The following is a 16773-nucleotide window of genomic DNA, read 5'->3' on the forward strand; positions in this document are numbered from 1 at the left end:
TTGTTAGTGGAAACCTAAAGAGAAATGATTAGTGCTCCCTTTAGATTATCACATGACTCTTATAGAGGCTTATTTAAAAGCCTGGAAATAGTACAGTTTTACTGACTAGTGCCTGCTAAATAAGAAAGTAGGAGGTGTGAAATTCTTAATTTCTAACTAGAAAAGTTCCTTCTTGTCAGTAACTTTCAGAAGCCTGGGGGGAATGATAATTAGATCAATGCAAAGAAAACAGCAATGAACATAACAGGGAGAACGAAGAGCCTGACCCAACGGCAAAGCAAGCAAGGCTTCTGAGGTTTCCCGACACCTCTTGTCTTCATGGGTTTCAGGGTCCGGTCCCACTGGGTCAGGATGGCATTTCTGGCTCCTGGCCACTTCCCTGGGCCTACCAGCCTAAACTGGTATGGGCTGCAAGGGCCAAAGAAAACCTCCACAGCCAATTTGGGATCTGTGAGAAACAGCCATGGGATGTGGGGCTTTGCCCCAATGAAGGAGGCAAGTTCATCCATATAAGTAATATAATCCGTCTGTACAGTCTCGCTGGTGCCAAACCTAGAGGTGGGAAGAGGAAACAGCGCTGTGGATACCGAAGCTCTGGTACATGTCTTATAGGAACAAGAACAGGGAAAATGCCCCATAGCTTTTTTATCAGAAGGAATCAACGTCAATCCTTTGTGTTGTAAGGGGACCTTGCTTATTTATTCTGCACTTTGTAGCTTTTTCCAAGAGACCTGAATACTGATCTCATCTGGACATTCCCCAGTACTGCTCAGCAGCTGAGAAAGGCGTTTCCATCCCCATTCACATGTGGAAATTGTCTCTTACTCATGAAGTTTGTTCATGGCCACTGAGCTAATTAGTGACAAATGTAGGACTAGAGCTCTGATCTCCTGACTATTCTCATCTACTGAGTCATGTTTCTTAGAGCCATCTGTTTGGAGGCATCATTTGTACCTTAGAGGATTCATAGGCTGGAAAATAGAAGTCCACATTCATGCACTCCCAAACTCCTCTGATTTCCAATCCTTTCTGGGTCTTCTCTCTGTCATATATTGCAAGAGCCATGGAGGGATGAAACAGGACTGAGTCCTGTGTCAGGTGCAAAGTAAATCCTCCATAAATCCTTGTTGAATGGATGAACTTAGCTCATAGCTGTCACCCTAATGACTTCACTCTGGACCATTTAAGACTAAAATAGTTACAAGTATTCACAGATTCTGATTTTTCTATGGAAACCCTAGACTCTCTTTACAATAGGTGCTCTTACCATTTGAGCTTTTTCCCCCTTTTTTTATCAATATCATCCATCATGTCTGTTACAGAAGGCAAAGTGCAAGTTCCTAAAAAAAAAAAAATGGGAAAGATATAATAGTAAAATAAGTCTGGCATAAGGTCAGCCTGCAATTTTTCCTTCTTAATAATGATTTATGTATCACATTAGTATTTCCATTTTTGGGGGGTCATTGCCTAGCAAAATAAAATCTTGAGCAAATCAACAGGTGGTCATTTTGAGGCAAACATACAAATCATTTCCAGTTTTCTCAGAAATGAAATGCGACATAATTAAAATCCAGGAACCAAATAGCTCTTTATCTTTGTATGTTTGCTCTTAAACCAGTTAGCAGATGTTTAAAATTAGTTTTAAGGATTATAGTCTAGTCCCTCAGCTGTATTTTTAAAATGTTATCTAATAGTTTACAGCCAAAGGTATATCCGCATTTCTTTTTTAGATTTAAGGAAAAAAACTTCATAGGAAATTATCCTGCTTTGTCAGAAAAAGAAATTTCCAACACATAAGATGTAGAATCTAGTCAAGTCCCAACTGTTCCTCTGGAGAGCCAACACTTTCTGGATGAGACTGAAGATATGAACTGTGCACAGGTCACTGAGGATTTGGGGGAGTCCCAAGAGACCAGATCCAGATTGGGCCTGTTCAGGATTGCAGGCTCATTCTGGAATAGGTCTACAGACTTCTCTGAAACCCATGCCAAAACATGCTTTTGTGCCCAGAGATACTTGAAATTTAGGGTGGTTTCTCTGGCAAATTTGGGACCGCCTAGAACAAGACTAGAAATCCCAGATCTGATTACTCAAGACATACAATGATTGCCTAACTCCCTGTTCCTGCAATTCTTGCAGGCTGGGTCACCCGAACAGCCTTTGTAGGCATGGCCTTGTTCCAATCCTTGGAACTTGTCCTGTCCCTGGGCAGAAAGACAGATCAAGAAGAAACTGATTATGCTCACTAGCCCACCAGCTACTACCATTGGGTTGCCTGTAGCTGGCCCCTCTGGCCTGGTATTTGGATTCCCCAAATTGAGTTATTTGCCTTATCACTCATTTCCCCTAAGGCTGAGTCTTTACCTTGTATATTAATTCTCTATTGATTGGGTCTCTGCACTGTTTCCTTTCTTCAGAGCCCAGGTTACAACTTACCCTAACAGAGTAGGTGTCCGACCCTCTAATGCCAGCCCCCTGGAGCCTGAACCCTAAGCTCACTTCTTTCTGAGTGGGGTTTCATGCCACCACCTTCTGGGCTGTTGCTCCATGGTGCAACACATCTCTGCCTTGGAGGAAAGAGTGAAGGAGATATAAAGGGATCACTGATATATGCGACTTTTATCTTGTTGATGACAGCCTGGTGATGAAAGGTGTCTCGGTATACATAGTGGCAGTTTCCATTCTCCTGTATAAAAGAATATTTAAATCCCAGCAAATCAGGTAGGACCAGTTACATATGGCTTCAAAGGAAGTAGACCTGCTAATCAACCTTTTCCAGAAGTTTTATACCTCTAGGACCAAACAAACTTTGTATATTAAACTTTGACATCTTTTCTGTTCTATAACCATTGACTTTTGGTCTTATGATCTGAATCTTTGCACAACTGCATTCGAATCTTAATATGAATCTGAACCTCGTAACTTCTGTTGGAGGATGCTGCCCTTTCTCCTTGCCTGACCCCAATCGAATTTATTGTTGTTGTCATTTTTTTAATACAAGAACTTAGTATTCCTCTACCTTAGAGACTGATCATCTACTACACCTAGTACTTTCTGCTTCTAATGATCCACTGCCTGTTCTTATCTGGCACATGACAGGGGAAAATATAGAGCAGAAAAGACACTGTCTTTCCAGCAATCATAATTTTTTCCATGACTGTGAATATTTGAAGTTGGCTGGATATTGGTTTGGAAACATCTTCTCTTATTAACCTTTCAAACAAGGTCATTCTATTGAGTTTTGAAATCACAGTTTTATAAAATTGTAATGCATTTAAGACCAGAAGCTCCAGTGTTCTCAAGTTTAATAAAAGTTAACAGCTCTAAGGAGTTATAAATCACAAAATACTTCTTGAATAATATCTTGTACTATTGCATATGATAATCCAACATGATATATTTTTAAATGCTTATAAAAGATAGTACCAAAAATACAGAATTATAGATTCCAAACTGGATGGGACCTAGGATTCTCCCCTTGTTATTAAGATTACTGTTTTCACAAAGACTCAAAGGCATTCTATTGGCATCCCTCTTCCCCATTAATGACCTTCTTAGTCTACTCACCTTTTATTACTCGTACTGCCCAGCGGGCTTGCAGGTCAACTGTGGGAATGGTAGCCCCAAGGGACTGGACAAAACCAATCACTGCCATGGTTGGTTTCTCCAGTTTAGGAGGGAAAATGCCTTTAAACAAGGTGACCTCATTGTTTTTGTTCTTAATGATGGACTCATCAATGAAGGGGTAGTCATAACTATAGCCTGTTGCAAAAATGACACAATCGATGCCCTCAAACACCGTCCCATCCTCAAAAATGGCTGAAGTCTCAGTGAATTCTCTCACATTAGGCTTAACGGACACAATGCCGCACAGAATGCAAGCTGGGAGCTCATCATTAAACACAGGTTCTTTCCTCAGGGTTCTGTATGGAAAATAAAGACAACAAATAGAACAGTAATATTTTATCTTTGTTTTATTGCTCCATAATAATTAATTAATAATAAATTCATAAGGAAGGAGAAAACTACCTAAGCTTTTTTCCTTGTGCCATGGAGTATCACCAATATGGTTGAAGAACAAAACTGAAGTAAGGCAATATTGTGAAGTAAGACAAGTTGCCTTTTGCTGATCCTTTCTCTATTTCCTGTGATCGTTCTCTTCTCTTCCACAGAGCTCCAAATCCCAGAATCAGCACCCAGGCCCTAACCCCTGTTACAGCTGTATCAGGAAAGATCTTAAATCAGAGTACCTGGGTATTTGGATTTTTTTTCTTCAGTTCTTATTAACTGTGAACCTTGATCAAATTAAAGCTTCTTAATTTCTCTTGCTTCATCTTTCTCATCTGGAGTGACAATAACTGTTATGTCCATCTCGGGTCACTGGGAGACCAAAATAATACAAAGATCTAGGCTGAGCTCTCTGATAGGGGTGGGGTATTAAGCCCCTTGCAGACAAAGGCACAAGTGAGGTGAGGAAGGGAGTTCCAGGAATTTATACAGGCCAGAAGGAGGAGGGGGCTAGTTTGAATCTTTGGTCAATGGAAGTCTGAAAAGGAGAGCTTTTGATTATTTTTTGTTCAGCACTATCTTTAGTGAGTGCAGATAAATCTGAACTTTGGGGTGAATGTGAATAACACTGAAGGAAAAGGCTTTGCTCTTATATTACTATGGGAGCTGTGAGAGAAAGCCACAGGGAGAGTCTACTGGGGACAAAACTGAGTCAGACAATGAGATGGGTTGGAATCTGGTTAGAAAAAGGCTGGATTCAACTGTGAGAATTACCTGCCATTTATTTTACACCTACTGCTATCAGGCTGATGACCCACTGTCACCTTGAAACTGCTTTTGTTAAGGCCACCAGGATCCTCAAACTGTGGATCCAATGATCCACTGTCACTTCTCATTTTACTCAACTTACCAGCAGTGTTTAACACAGTTGATGGTTTCCTCCTTATTGAAACACTGTCTTCATTTTGCTTTCAGGTCATCACCTCTCTCTCTCTCTCTCTCTCTCTCTCTCTCTCTCTCTCTCTCGATTCCTTTCCTACCCACCTGCTATTCTTTCTTTGTCTCCTGCTGTATTCTTTCTTTGTCTCCTGCTGAATTCTCCTCCTCTTCCTGACCTCTGAACAATGACATGCCCCAGGACGTCAGCCCTCAGACCTTTTGTCTTCTGCATCTACATTCATTCTTTAAGGGATGTCATCTGGTTTCATTTCTTAAAGTACTATCTATATTCTGTTGAATCCACATTTTTAACTTATGGTTTCAATCTCCCTACTGTCTTGTGTATCCCTAGGCTGCTTAACATTCTTCTATAATGATGACTAATTGGCATTTCAACTTTGATATATTTAAAACTAAACTTCACTCCTCTTGTGGTCTTCCACATCCCAGTAACTGTCAACTCCATCCTTGCATCTTTGCTCAGATCAAAAGTCTGGAAGGCATCCCTGACTCCTTTCTTGTTCTCATATCTGTTATCCAATCTAACAGAAAATCCTATTTGGGGGTTTACCTTTAGAATATATCCCAAATCTGACCACTTCTGAGCACTTGCTGCTAACAATCATAGTCCAAGTCACCAACTTCTGTCATCTGGGTTTTTGACAATAGCCTCTTACCTAGTCTTTTCACTTCCTTCCTTGACCTATCCTTATACACTGAATGATGACCACAGCGTCGACTAATTTCTTCAGATTACCTTGGATCTAGTCCCTGGCTTGCTCAGATGCCTGCTCTGGCTTCCCATTGCATTCAAAGTAGAAGCCAGAGTCCTTATGAAGGCTTACAAGGCTATTTTGATGTCTTTTTGTCCCTTTGTCCCTTTTCCCACAGGGAGAGCAGGCCATTGAACATTCCAGTCATGGCCCTGAAGAGGCCCTGAAGAGTCAGTGTCCTAACCATTTCTTCCGGGATACTTTCTCCCAGACATCTGCCTGGCTCATTTCCTCAACTCCTTCAGGAATTTGTTTAAAAGTCTCCTTCTCAGTAAGGCCTCCTCTGGGGATGCTAGTAGCGCTCCCCATTACCTCTGCCTGCTTTGTTCTTTTCTCCATAGTACATATCAGCATATGATCTTCTGCTGTTTGTCTCCTGTCTGTTTCCCCTACTAGAAAGTAAGCTCATGAAGACAGGCATTTTGTGTGTTTTGTTCATAGCTGTATTCACAGGGCTTAACAAATAAGACCTAACACATAATAAATGCTTAGTAAATATTTGTTGAGTAAGTTAACTTTGATGTAAACAGTTTATAATTTGGATTATTCACCACACATCAAAGTAATTTCTTATGTGTCTGAAGGATATGTCTAGGGGGATATTTTAGGAGAGAGTGAGGAGGATACTGAAGATGCAGGTGTTGTGGCCACATTTCACTTAAGGGCAGGTGATGAGAGCGTAGCACAGGGAAAGTCCTGCTTTGCTTAACTGAACTTTGCCATGAAGTGAGAGGCAGTAGAACAAGGTGGTTAAGAGTGAAGGGCTCTGGAGTCAGCAGATCTGGGCTCATTTTGAATATTTCTTCTCCCTCTGGCTATGGGATTTTGGTAAAGTTATTCACTACATTGAACCTCAGTTTTCTCATCTTTAAAATGGGGATTATAATAGAGACCTCCTCATAGTTGTTATGAGGATAAAATGAGATGATGCATGTCAGAGCCTTGCTGAGTCACATTAAGTGCTTAAAACATGTTAACTATTATTATCCTTGCTCGAGGGACTAATTCCTGATTCATTATATAACTTTCCAGCTGTACAAATCTGGCAAGGAGGATTGTGAAACAGGAAATCACTCTGAATGTTTGCGGTTCTTCATCCTCTGAAATGTGAGATGTGGTTATTTCACTAATATTATTTTGATTGGTTTGGGAGTTACAACACACATTGTGAGTTGTTGACACTGAACTAAAAGTTAACAGGCATAATATAATTAACTCTGCATTACCTGTTTAAAGGCATCAAGCCATAGTTCTCATGCTTGAATCTTGCATTCATTTGCTTCATGTACCACCAGTCAGAGATGGCTGTCGGCAAGTTGTTCTTGAGGAAGGTTTCAAATCGAGTGATAAACAACATGTCCCATGGATAGCCTTCATCCCAGACCCGGCTCATCACCCAGGAGCCACTTCTGGAACTAATCATGACCTTAAAAAAAACAGCAATTTAATCATTAAAGTAGTGACTATTTGTAGTGGGTACTGTGGTATGTCCCTCCGATCTGACTTTTGGAATGGAGTTATTACACTAGCTACTGGTGGTGTTACCAGAGGCAGCCCTCAGCTGTCAGTTCTCTTTGAAAGTTGCTTTCGTTGAAAAGCGGGGAGGGGGTCTTACCCAAAGTCTTATTCTCTTTCTGGATTCCCTGCCTTCAGTGTCTGTTTAATGCAGGGATATAAAGGTCCAATCTCTCACCCCAACTTGGGACAATTCAGAAGGATAGCTTTGGAATAGGGTGGAGGGAAACTTCCTTCCCTTTCCTCAGAGGTATTCATCCAGAGAGCTCTCCCAAATAAACTTCGTACACTCCAGCCTACATCTTAGGACCAACAACCCTGCCATCTTCTCTGGGGGAGGTCACCAATAACTGAATTCTCATCACATTTTCTCTAGCACTTATCTGATGATCATTATTTACAATCAAGCAATTATGACCCCAAAATAGGCATTTTGACTTAACTGCTTTTCCCCATCCCCAAAGAAGGCAAGAAATTTGGCATCAGAGAACCATAGGCTCAAATCATGGCTCTGCTTACTTACTGATTATGTGATTTGGAGAAAATTCCTTTAATTTCTCTAATACTCAGTTCCCTTATTCATAAAATGGAGATAATAAGTACCTGCCACATCAAATCTGTGTGCGAGTTCATGCAGTGTGCTTACCATGAAATAGGACCACCATTGCCTGACATGGAGAATGTGTTCCTTAACTCCCCTTCTATCATGATAATCCCTAACTGTGTAGGTTTTCAGGCATTTTTAAAAAGAATTTTTAAATATAATGCCATTTCAAAGTATTTTTTATAAGGGAAGCCAAGCAAAGAAGGAGAGACTGGAGGATCAATCTGTTGAGAGCTTCTGAAATTGGTCTTTCTTTCCTCTAATTTATCATATATGCAACTAATGGATAAATCTTATTTTAAAACTATGTCTTTATCATATCTTTCCTTAGCTCAAGATGCTGAAGTGATTTACCATTATTTATAAAGAAATTTAAATTCTTTAGCCTGTCATTCAATTTCTTAAAGAATATGACATAACCTGACTCCAATCTTTCTTTCCTCTCTCAATTCCTATAGCTACTCTGTTCCTTGGAATCAGATCTGGTATTCAGTCCTTTAACACTTAATTAATTTCCTCTATGACTTTCAAGAAGACAATTGACATTTCTAGTCCTCAGTTATCTTTTCTGTAAAATGGGCATAATAAAACCTGGTCTGCTTTCTTTCTACAATCAAAGGAGCACATTTATATGCAGGCACTGGAGTACCATAATGCATTACACAAATTTTTATTGTTATTTATCTCCATTCCAACAAGATGAACCACAATAGTGAAATATGCTGTACTCACTCCTGTCTCCATCCCTTCGCATATGTTATTCTCCCTTCCAACAACACCCTTTGACACCTCTTCAACCATATGATTCATAAATATCCTTCAAGGACTGGTTCAGGTCTACCTTCTTTGTGAGGCCTGCAGTTCCATAATCAGAGCATTTAGTTCCTGAATCACCTGTGCATCTTTTTTTCCAGTGGCAGCTCTTGTACTCTTAAGACTTTCTACTTAATTCTTGAGGTTATGTTTAATTTATATTATATCAATGTATTATTTTCCCAAGTAGATTTTAAATTACTTGGACTTCTTTGTGTCTCTATACTTTCAGTATAGTGCTTTGAACAGGTAAACAGGAATATATTTTTATACCATTTGTCCTGTCATGATCTCCTTCCTTCACTGGTTGTAAAACCATCATTTAAAATGGACCTATGTTGGGGATGCCCAGTGTGACATTAGTAAGGAACAGCCTCTAGAGATAAAATTCCTGTCTGTGGGCTCCTGGGCAGTCAGTCCCTAAAGAATCTTCCAAAGCTAGTAGGTGGCATTTGTTCAAACTCCTTCTCATCCCCTTATGGTTCCTATTTGATCTCTTCTCTGTTTCCTCTCCAACCTCTCCTCATACCATTCTTTTCCAAACCCAATGCACTGCAGTGAAGGGGTCTTTTCTCAGTTTCTTGAGACTCTAAGCTTCTTCCTGCTTCAAGACCTACTTCCTGGAGTCCTCTTCTGACACTGAACCCTTTTCTCAACTTTTAGCTCTCAGCTTAAATGTCATCAGCTGGAAAGGGCCTTCCTCACTTCTTTGTCTAAGACAGGTTACCCTTATTATCTACTCTTACAGCATGCTTTTTCTTTTTTTTACTAGCACTTTTCACAATTTTTACATTATTTGTGCATTTACTTGTTTAATACCCATTTGTTACACTAGACTCTGAGTTCAGGGTGGGCATCATGTCTGTTTTGCTCTCTACTTTTTCTCCAGAACCCAAGCCAGTGCTTGGCACATAGTGGGCTCTCAACAAATAACTATGGGATGACCGTATGCATGAATGAATGAATATAAACTCTATGTTGATGAAATCGTATTTAAATGATTTAACTCCTTACCAAGCTCAAAAAGTAGGTTCTATTTTTATCTGTTTTATTTATCTTTATGAGAAAACTGACACTCAGAGGGATTGATGGACTTAAGAGTGTCAGAGTCATAATCTTAACCCTAAATCCATACTAGTTTTGGAGGAATTGATCAGACATGTTAGACACCAAATGTCCTGAAGAAGATTATTGAATAACATCACTCCTTGCTGATATTCTGCTTTTGTCATACCAAACTATTTAAAACTTCACCTGTTGGGGTGCCTGGGTGGCTCAGTCAGCTGGACTCTTGGTTTCGGTTCAGGCCATGATCTCAGGGTGGTGGGATCCAGACCTGCATGGGGCTCCCTGCTCAGCAGGGAGTCTGCTTGAGATTCTCTACCTTTCCCTTTGCCCCTCCCCCCGCTTGCACACTCTCTCTCAAATAAATAAATAAATCCAAACAAACAAACAAACAAAAACAAAACAACCCTCCCCTGTTATGGAGGGAACCTGAGATGTATGAAACACTACTTAGTCTTTCTGTCAAGAACCCTGCACACTACTACCCCTTCCCTAGTTTCTTAGCACACCTTTCAAATGGTAACTGTCTCTGTTCCTTTAAAGATAGTTTCTGAGTATCTGAGAAACGGTACCTGTTCAGCTGTGTGGCTGAGTTCTGTGGCAATATCACAGCCTGAATTCCCCAGGCCCAACACCAGGACTCGCTTCCCCTTGAATATTCCTGGTTCCTTATATTCTCGGCTGTGAAAGCATTTGCCTTTAAAAAGTTTTAGTCCTGAGTGAAAAGTGGGAAACATAAGAATCATTTGGTTTCCATTTAAAAAACTGAAAACTGCTGTAAAAGACTTATGGGTGAATGTAGTCACAATAATATGGAACTTTAACACTCCAGGTATATTACATATGATAGAAGCATCTTTTAATTCAATCTGTACTTTTATATATATTAAAAAAGATATTATCAAGATATTCATTCATGCCAGATGTGTAGAGGTAGATGAAATTTCAGCCTTACCTGGAAAGGACTCTTTTGGTAGGTGGGGGTACACATGGTGTCCAGAACAAATCAATACAGCATCAAAGATAGCTGATTCTTTTTTACCATTCCTTTCAGTGGTAACATCCCATTGGCTGGTGATTGAGAAATCGGGACGTTTATTTATACCAGATACAAGTGTCTAAAAGAAATATAGAAAGATAGCCTTTTCTATACTAACAGGTAGATTTGGCACCAACTTGATCAAATAGTATTGAAAAAAATGCTTAACAGTGGCTTAGGAAAAATACTTAATCCATTATTAAGATACATATTATGGGCGCACCTGGGTGACTCAGTCAATTAAGTGTCTGCCTTCAGCTCAGGTCATGATCCTGGAATCCCGGGATTGAGGCTCACCTTGGGCTCCCTGCTCAGCTGGGAGTCTGCTTCTCCCTCTGCCCCTTACCCGGCTCATGCTCTCTTTCTCTCTCTCGCTGTCTCTCTCTCAAATAAATAATAAATAAAATCTTTAAAAAAAACTTTAAAAAGATACATATTTGAATTCAAAACTCAAAAATCAAAACATTAAATGGTAAATATATGTATTTTATGATTTTATTTGATTATTTTAGAGAGATAGAGAAAGAGAGAGCACTAGCCGGCTGTGGGGCTCAATCCCAGGACCGTGAGATCATGACCTGAGCTGAAGGCATATGCTTAACCGACTGAGCCCCCCAGGTGCCCAGGTAAATATATATTTTTATCCTTACATGGCTTCTTGGGCATAGCCAGTATGTTCTGGACTGAGTGACTCCCCTCTCGGAGATATGACTGTGAATTCAATCATAGTTTACAAATAGCATGTACCACAGGCACCAAGTAATCTGGTGGCCAGTCATTTTTGTAGTAACAACTACTTTACTTTTTTTATAATCTTTAAATTTTTTATTGTTATGTTAATCACCATACATTACATCATTAGTTTTTGATGTAGTGTTCCATGATTTATTGTTTGTGCATAACACCCAGTGCTCCATGCTGAATGTGCCCTCTTTAATACCCATCACCAGGCTAACCCATCCTCCCGCCACCCCTCCCCTCTAGAACCCTCAGTTTGTTTTTCAGAGTCCATCATCTCTCATGGTTCGTCTCCCCCCTCCGATTTCCCCCCTCCATTCTTCCCTTCCTGCTATCTTCTTCTTCTTTTTTTTTTCTTAACATATGTTACATTATTTGTTTCAGAGGTACAGATCTGTGATTCAACAATATTGCACAATTCACAGTATATTATGGTTATCAGTAGTCTCACGTTTAGGTCTTTCAACCATTTTGAGTCTATTTTTGTGTGTGGTGTAAGGAAATGGTCCAGTTTCATTCTTCTGCATGTGGCTGTCCAATTTTCCCAACACCATTTGTTGAAGAGACTGTCTTTTTTCCATTGGACATTCTTTCCTGCTTTGTCGAAGATTAGTTGACCATAGAGTTGAGGGTCCATTTCTGGGCTCTCGATTCTGTTCCATTGATCTACGTGTCTGTTTTTGTGCCAGTCCCACACTGTCTCGATGATGACAGCTTTGTAATAGAGTCAGAAGTCTGGAATTGTGATGCTGCCAGCTTTGCTTTTCTTTTTCAACATTCCTCTGGCTATTCGGGGTCTCTTCTGGTTCCATACAAATTTTAGGATTATTTGTTCCATTTCTTTGAAAAAAGTGGATGGTATTTTGATGGGGATTGCCTTGAATGTGTAGATTGCTCTAGGTAGCATTGACATCTTCACAATGTTTGTTCTTCCAATCCATGAGCATGGAACGTTTTTCCATTTCTTTGTGTCTTCTTCAATTTCTTTCATGAGTATTTTATAGTTTTCTGAGTACAGATCCTTTGCCTCTTTGGTTAAATTTATTCCTAGGTATCCTATGGTTTTGGGTGCAATTGTAAATGGGATCAACTCCTTGATTTGTCTCTCTTCTGTCTTGTTGGTGTATAGAAATGCCACTGATTTCTGTGCATTGATTTTATATCCTGCTACTTTACTGAATTCCTGTATGAGTTCTAGCAGTTTTGGGGTGGAGTTTTTGGGTTTGCCACATAAAGTATCATATCATCTGCCAAGAGTGAGAGTTTGACTTCCTCCTTGCCGACTTGGATGCCTTTGATTTCTTTTTGTTGTCTGATTGCTGTGGCTAGGACTTCTAATACTATGTTGAATAACAGTGGTGATAGTGGACATCCCTGCTGCATTCCTGACCTTAGGGAAAAAGCTCTCAGCTTTTCCCCATTGAGAATGATATTCGCTGTAGGTTTTTCATAGATGGCTTTTATGATATTGAGGTATGTACCCTCTATCCCTATACTCTGAAGAGTTTTGATCAAGAAAGGATGCTGGACTTTGTCAAATGCTTTTTCTGCATCTATTGAGAGGATCATATGACTCTTGTTCTTTCTTTTGTTAATGTATTGTATCACATTGATTGATTTGCGGATGTTGAACCAACCTTGCAACCCAGGGATAAATCCCACTTGGTCGTGGTGAATAATCCTTTTAATGTACTGTTGGATCCTATTGGCTAGTATTTTGGTGAGAATGTTTGCATCCATGTTCATCAACGATATTGGTCTATAATTCTCCTTTTTGATGGGGTCTTTGGTTTGGGGATCAAGGTAATGGTGGCCTAATAAAACGAGTTTGGAAGTTTTCCTTCCATTTCTATTTTTTGGAACAGTTTCAGGAGAATAGGTATTAATTCTTCTTTAAATGTCTGATAGAATTCCCCTGGGAAGCCATCTGGCCCTGGGCTTTCGTTTTTTGGGAGATTTTTGATGACTGCTTCAATTTCCTTAATGGTTATAGGTCTGTTCAGGTTTTCTATTTCTTCCTGGTTCAATTTTGGTAGTTGATACATCTCTAGGAATGCACCCATTTCTTCCAGGTTATCTAAATTGCTGGCATAGAGTTGCTCATAGTATGTTCTTATAATTGTTTGTATTTCTTTGGTGTTGGTTGTGATCTCTCCCCTTCATTCATGATTTTGTTAATTTGGGTCATTTCTCTTTTCTTTTTGATAAGACTGGCCAGGGGTTTATCAATCTTGTTAATTCTTTCAAAGAACCAGCTCCTAGTTTCGTTGATCTGTTCTACTGTTCTTTTGGTTTCTAGTTCATTGATTTCTGCTCTGATCTTTATTATTTCTTTTCTCCTACTGGGTTTAGGCTTTCTTTGCTGTTCTTTCTCCAGCTCCTTTAGGTGTAGGGTTAGGTTGTGTATTTGAGACCTTTCTTGTTTCTTGAGAAAGGCTTGTATTGCTATATACTTTCCTCTCAGGACTGCCTTTGCTGTATCCCAAAGATTTTGAACAGTTGTGTTTTCATTTTCATTGGTTTCCATGACTTTTTTTAAATTCTTCTTTAATTTCCTGGTTGACCCATTCATTCTTTAGTAGGATGCTCTTTAGCCTCCATGTATTTGAGTTCTTTCCGACTTTCCTTTTGTGATTGAGTTCTAGTTTCAAAGCATTGTGGTCTGAAAATATGCAGGGAATGATCCCAATCTTTTGGTCCCGGTTGAGACCTGATTTGGGACCTAGGATGTGATCAATTCTGGAGAATGTTCCATGGGCACTAGAGAAGAATGTGTATTCCGTTGCTTTGGGATGGAATGTTCTGAATAAGTCTGTGAAGTTCTTTTGGTCCAGTGTGTCCTTTAAAGTCTTTATTTCCTTGTTGATCTTTTGCTTAGATGATCTGTCCATTTCAGTCAGGGGGGTGTTAAAGTTCCCCACAATTATTGTATTGTTGTCAATGTGTTTCTTCGCTTTTGTTATTAATTGCCTTATATAATTGGCTGCTCCCATGTTAGGGGCATTGATATTTATAATTGTTAGATCTTCTTGTTGGATAGACCCTTTAAGTAGGATATAGTGTCCTTCTTCATCTCTTATTACAGTCTTTGTTTTAAAATCTAATTTGTCTGATATAAGGATTGCCACCCCAGCTTTCTTTTGGTGTCCATTAGCATGGTAAATGGTTTTCCACCCCCTCCCTTTCAATGTGGGGGTGTCTTTGGGTCTAAAATGAGTCTCTTGCAGACAGCATATCGATGGGTCTTATTTTTTAATCCAATCTAATAGCCCGTGTCTTTTGATTGGGGCATTGAGCCCATTTACATTCAGGGTAACTATTGAAAGGTATGAATTTAGTGCCATTGTATTGCCTGTAAGGTGACTGTGACTGTATATTGTCTGTGTTCCTTTCTGATCTATGCTGCTTTTAGGCTCTGTCTTTGCTGAGAGGACCCCTTTCAACATTTCTTGGAGGGCTGGTTTCGTGTTTGCAAATTCCTTTAGTTTTTGCTTGTCCTGGAAGCTTTTTATCTCTCCTTTAATTTTCAATGACAGCCTAGCTGGATATAGTATTCTTGGCTGCATATTTTTCTCGTTTAGTGCTCTGAAGATATCATGCCAGTCCTTTCTGGCCTGCCAGGTCTCTGTGAATAGGTCTGTTGACAATCTAATATTTCTACCATTGTAGGTTACAGATCTCTTCTCCCGAGCTGCTTTCAGGATTTTCTCTTTGTCTCTGAGACTCGTAAGTTTTACTATTAGATGTCGGGATGTTGACCTATTATTATTGATTTTGAGAGGGGTTCTCTGTGCCTCCTGGATTTTGATGCCTGTTTCCTTCCTCACATTAGGGAAGTTCTCTGCTATAATTTGCTCCAATATACCTTCTGCCCCTCTCTCTTTCTTCTTCTTCTGGGATCCCAATTATTCTAATGTTGTTTCATCTTATGGTATCACTTATCTCTCGAATTCTGCCCTCGTGATCGAGTAGTTGTTTGTCTCTGTTTTTCTCAGCTTCTTTATTTTCCATCATTTGGTCTTCTATATCGCTGATTCTCTCTTCTTCCTCATTTATCCTAGCAGTTAGTGCCCCCATTTTTTTAGTATATGTGCTGCTGAAGCGAGCACTAGTGCCCCCATTTTTGATTGCACCTCATTAATAGCCTTTTTGATTTCAACTTGGTTAGATTTTAGTTCTTTTATTTCTCCAGAATGTGTTTCTCTAATAACTTCCATGCTTTTTTCAAGCCCAGCTAGTATCTTTAAAGTCATGATTCTGAACTCTTGGTCTGACATCGCACTAATGTCCATATTGAGTAGGTCCCTGGCAGACGGTACTACCTCTTGTTCTTTTTGTTGAGGTGATTTTATTCGTCTTGTCATTTTGTCCAGAGGAGAATAGATGAATGAGAGAACAAAATGCTAACAGGTTAACAACGTCCCTGGCAAATATACTGTATAAAAATCAGAAAAGACCTGAAACCAGGCGAAAAGAAAGGGAGAAAAAGAAAAAAGAAAGAGAAAAAAAGAAAAAAAAGATAAAAACAAACAAAAACAGAACAAAACAAAAAAAACCAGAATATGATCAAATATGATCAAGCTGGTGCATAGATCAGTGCCACACACTAGATTTTGGGTGTATTTTGGTCTGTTAGAAGAAAGTGCCTCCTAAAATTTTAAAGAAAGAAAGACTTATATATGTACAAAATAAGGGTTGATACCATGAAGGGATGGAATATGAATGTAAAGATGAAAATTATAAAAAATTTTAAAAAATGAATTGATAAGAAGATGTTTGAATAAAGAAAGAAGAGGATTAAAAAAAAGGAAAGTAAGAAAGAAAAAAAGGGGGAGAGAATGTGATCAGGCAGGAGACTAGAACAAAGCCATACACTAGAGATTTAGGGCATATTTTGATATGTTAGAAGAAACTTTATCTCAAAATTTTAAAGAGAGAACAACTTATATATATATGCCAAAAATAAGGGTAAGTACTATGAAGGGATAGAATATGACTCTAAAAATGAAAAATAAAATGTTTTTTTAAAAAAAGGAATGGGGCGCCTGAGTGGCTCAGTTGTTGGGTGTCTGTCTTCAGCTCAGGTCACGATCCCAGGATCCTGGGATTGAGCCCCACATTGGGCTCCCTGCTCAGCGGGAGCCCTGCTTCTCCCTCTCCCACTCCCCCTGCTTCTGGTCCCTCTCTCGCTGTATCTCTCTGTGTCAAATAAATAAAATAAAAAAAAAAGTACTTTAAAAAATAAAAAAAGGGATTGATAAGATGTTGGTTGAAAAAGG

General features: G+C 39.4%; 1 protein-coding gene across 1 annotated transcript in view; it reads right to left on the reverse strand.

Annotated features, from left to right (window-relative positions):
• Window positions 1-209: 209 nt before the first annotated feature.
• LOC114224006 (flavin-containing monooxygenase 3) overlaps window positions 210-16773 on the reverse strand; it is a 28019-nt gene continuing 11455 nt past the window's right edge. Inside the window, exons 3-8 of the mRNA XM_028123040.2 lie at window positions 10673-10835; window positions 10290-10432; window positions 6947-7146; window positions 3568-3923; window positions 1268-1340; window positions 210-552 (exon numbers count right to left, since the gene is read on the reverse strand). Of these exons, the coding sequence (XP_027978841.1) occupies window positions 210-552; window positions 1268-1340; window positions 3568-3923; window positions 6947-7146; window positions 10290-10432; window positions 10673-10835 (1278 nt within the window). The remainder of the gene's footprint in view (window positions 553-1267; window positions 1341-3567; window positions 3924-6946; window positions 7147-10289; window positions 10433-10672; window positions 10836-16773) is intronic.

This window comes from Eumetopias jubatus, unplaced genomic scaffold, assembly GCF_037043125.1.
Source record: "Eumetopias jubatus isolate StellerSeaLion01/CBP00866 unplaced genomic scaffold, mEumJub1_p1.0 scaffold_12, whole genome shotgun sequence".
Lineage (NCBI taxonomy): Eukaryota > Metazoa > Chordata > Mammalia > Carnivora > Otariidae > Eumetopias > Eumetopias jubatus.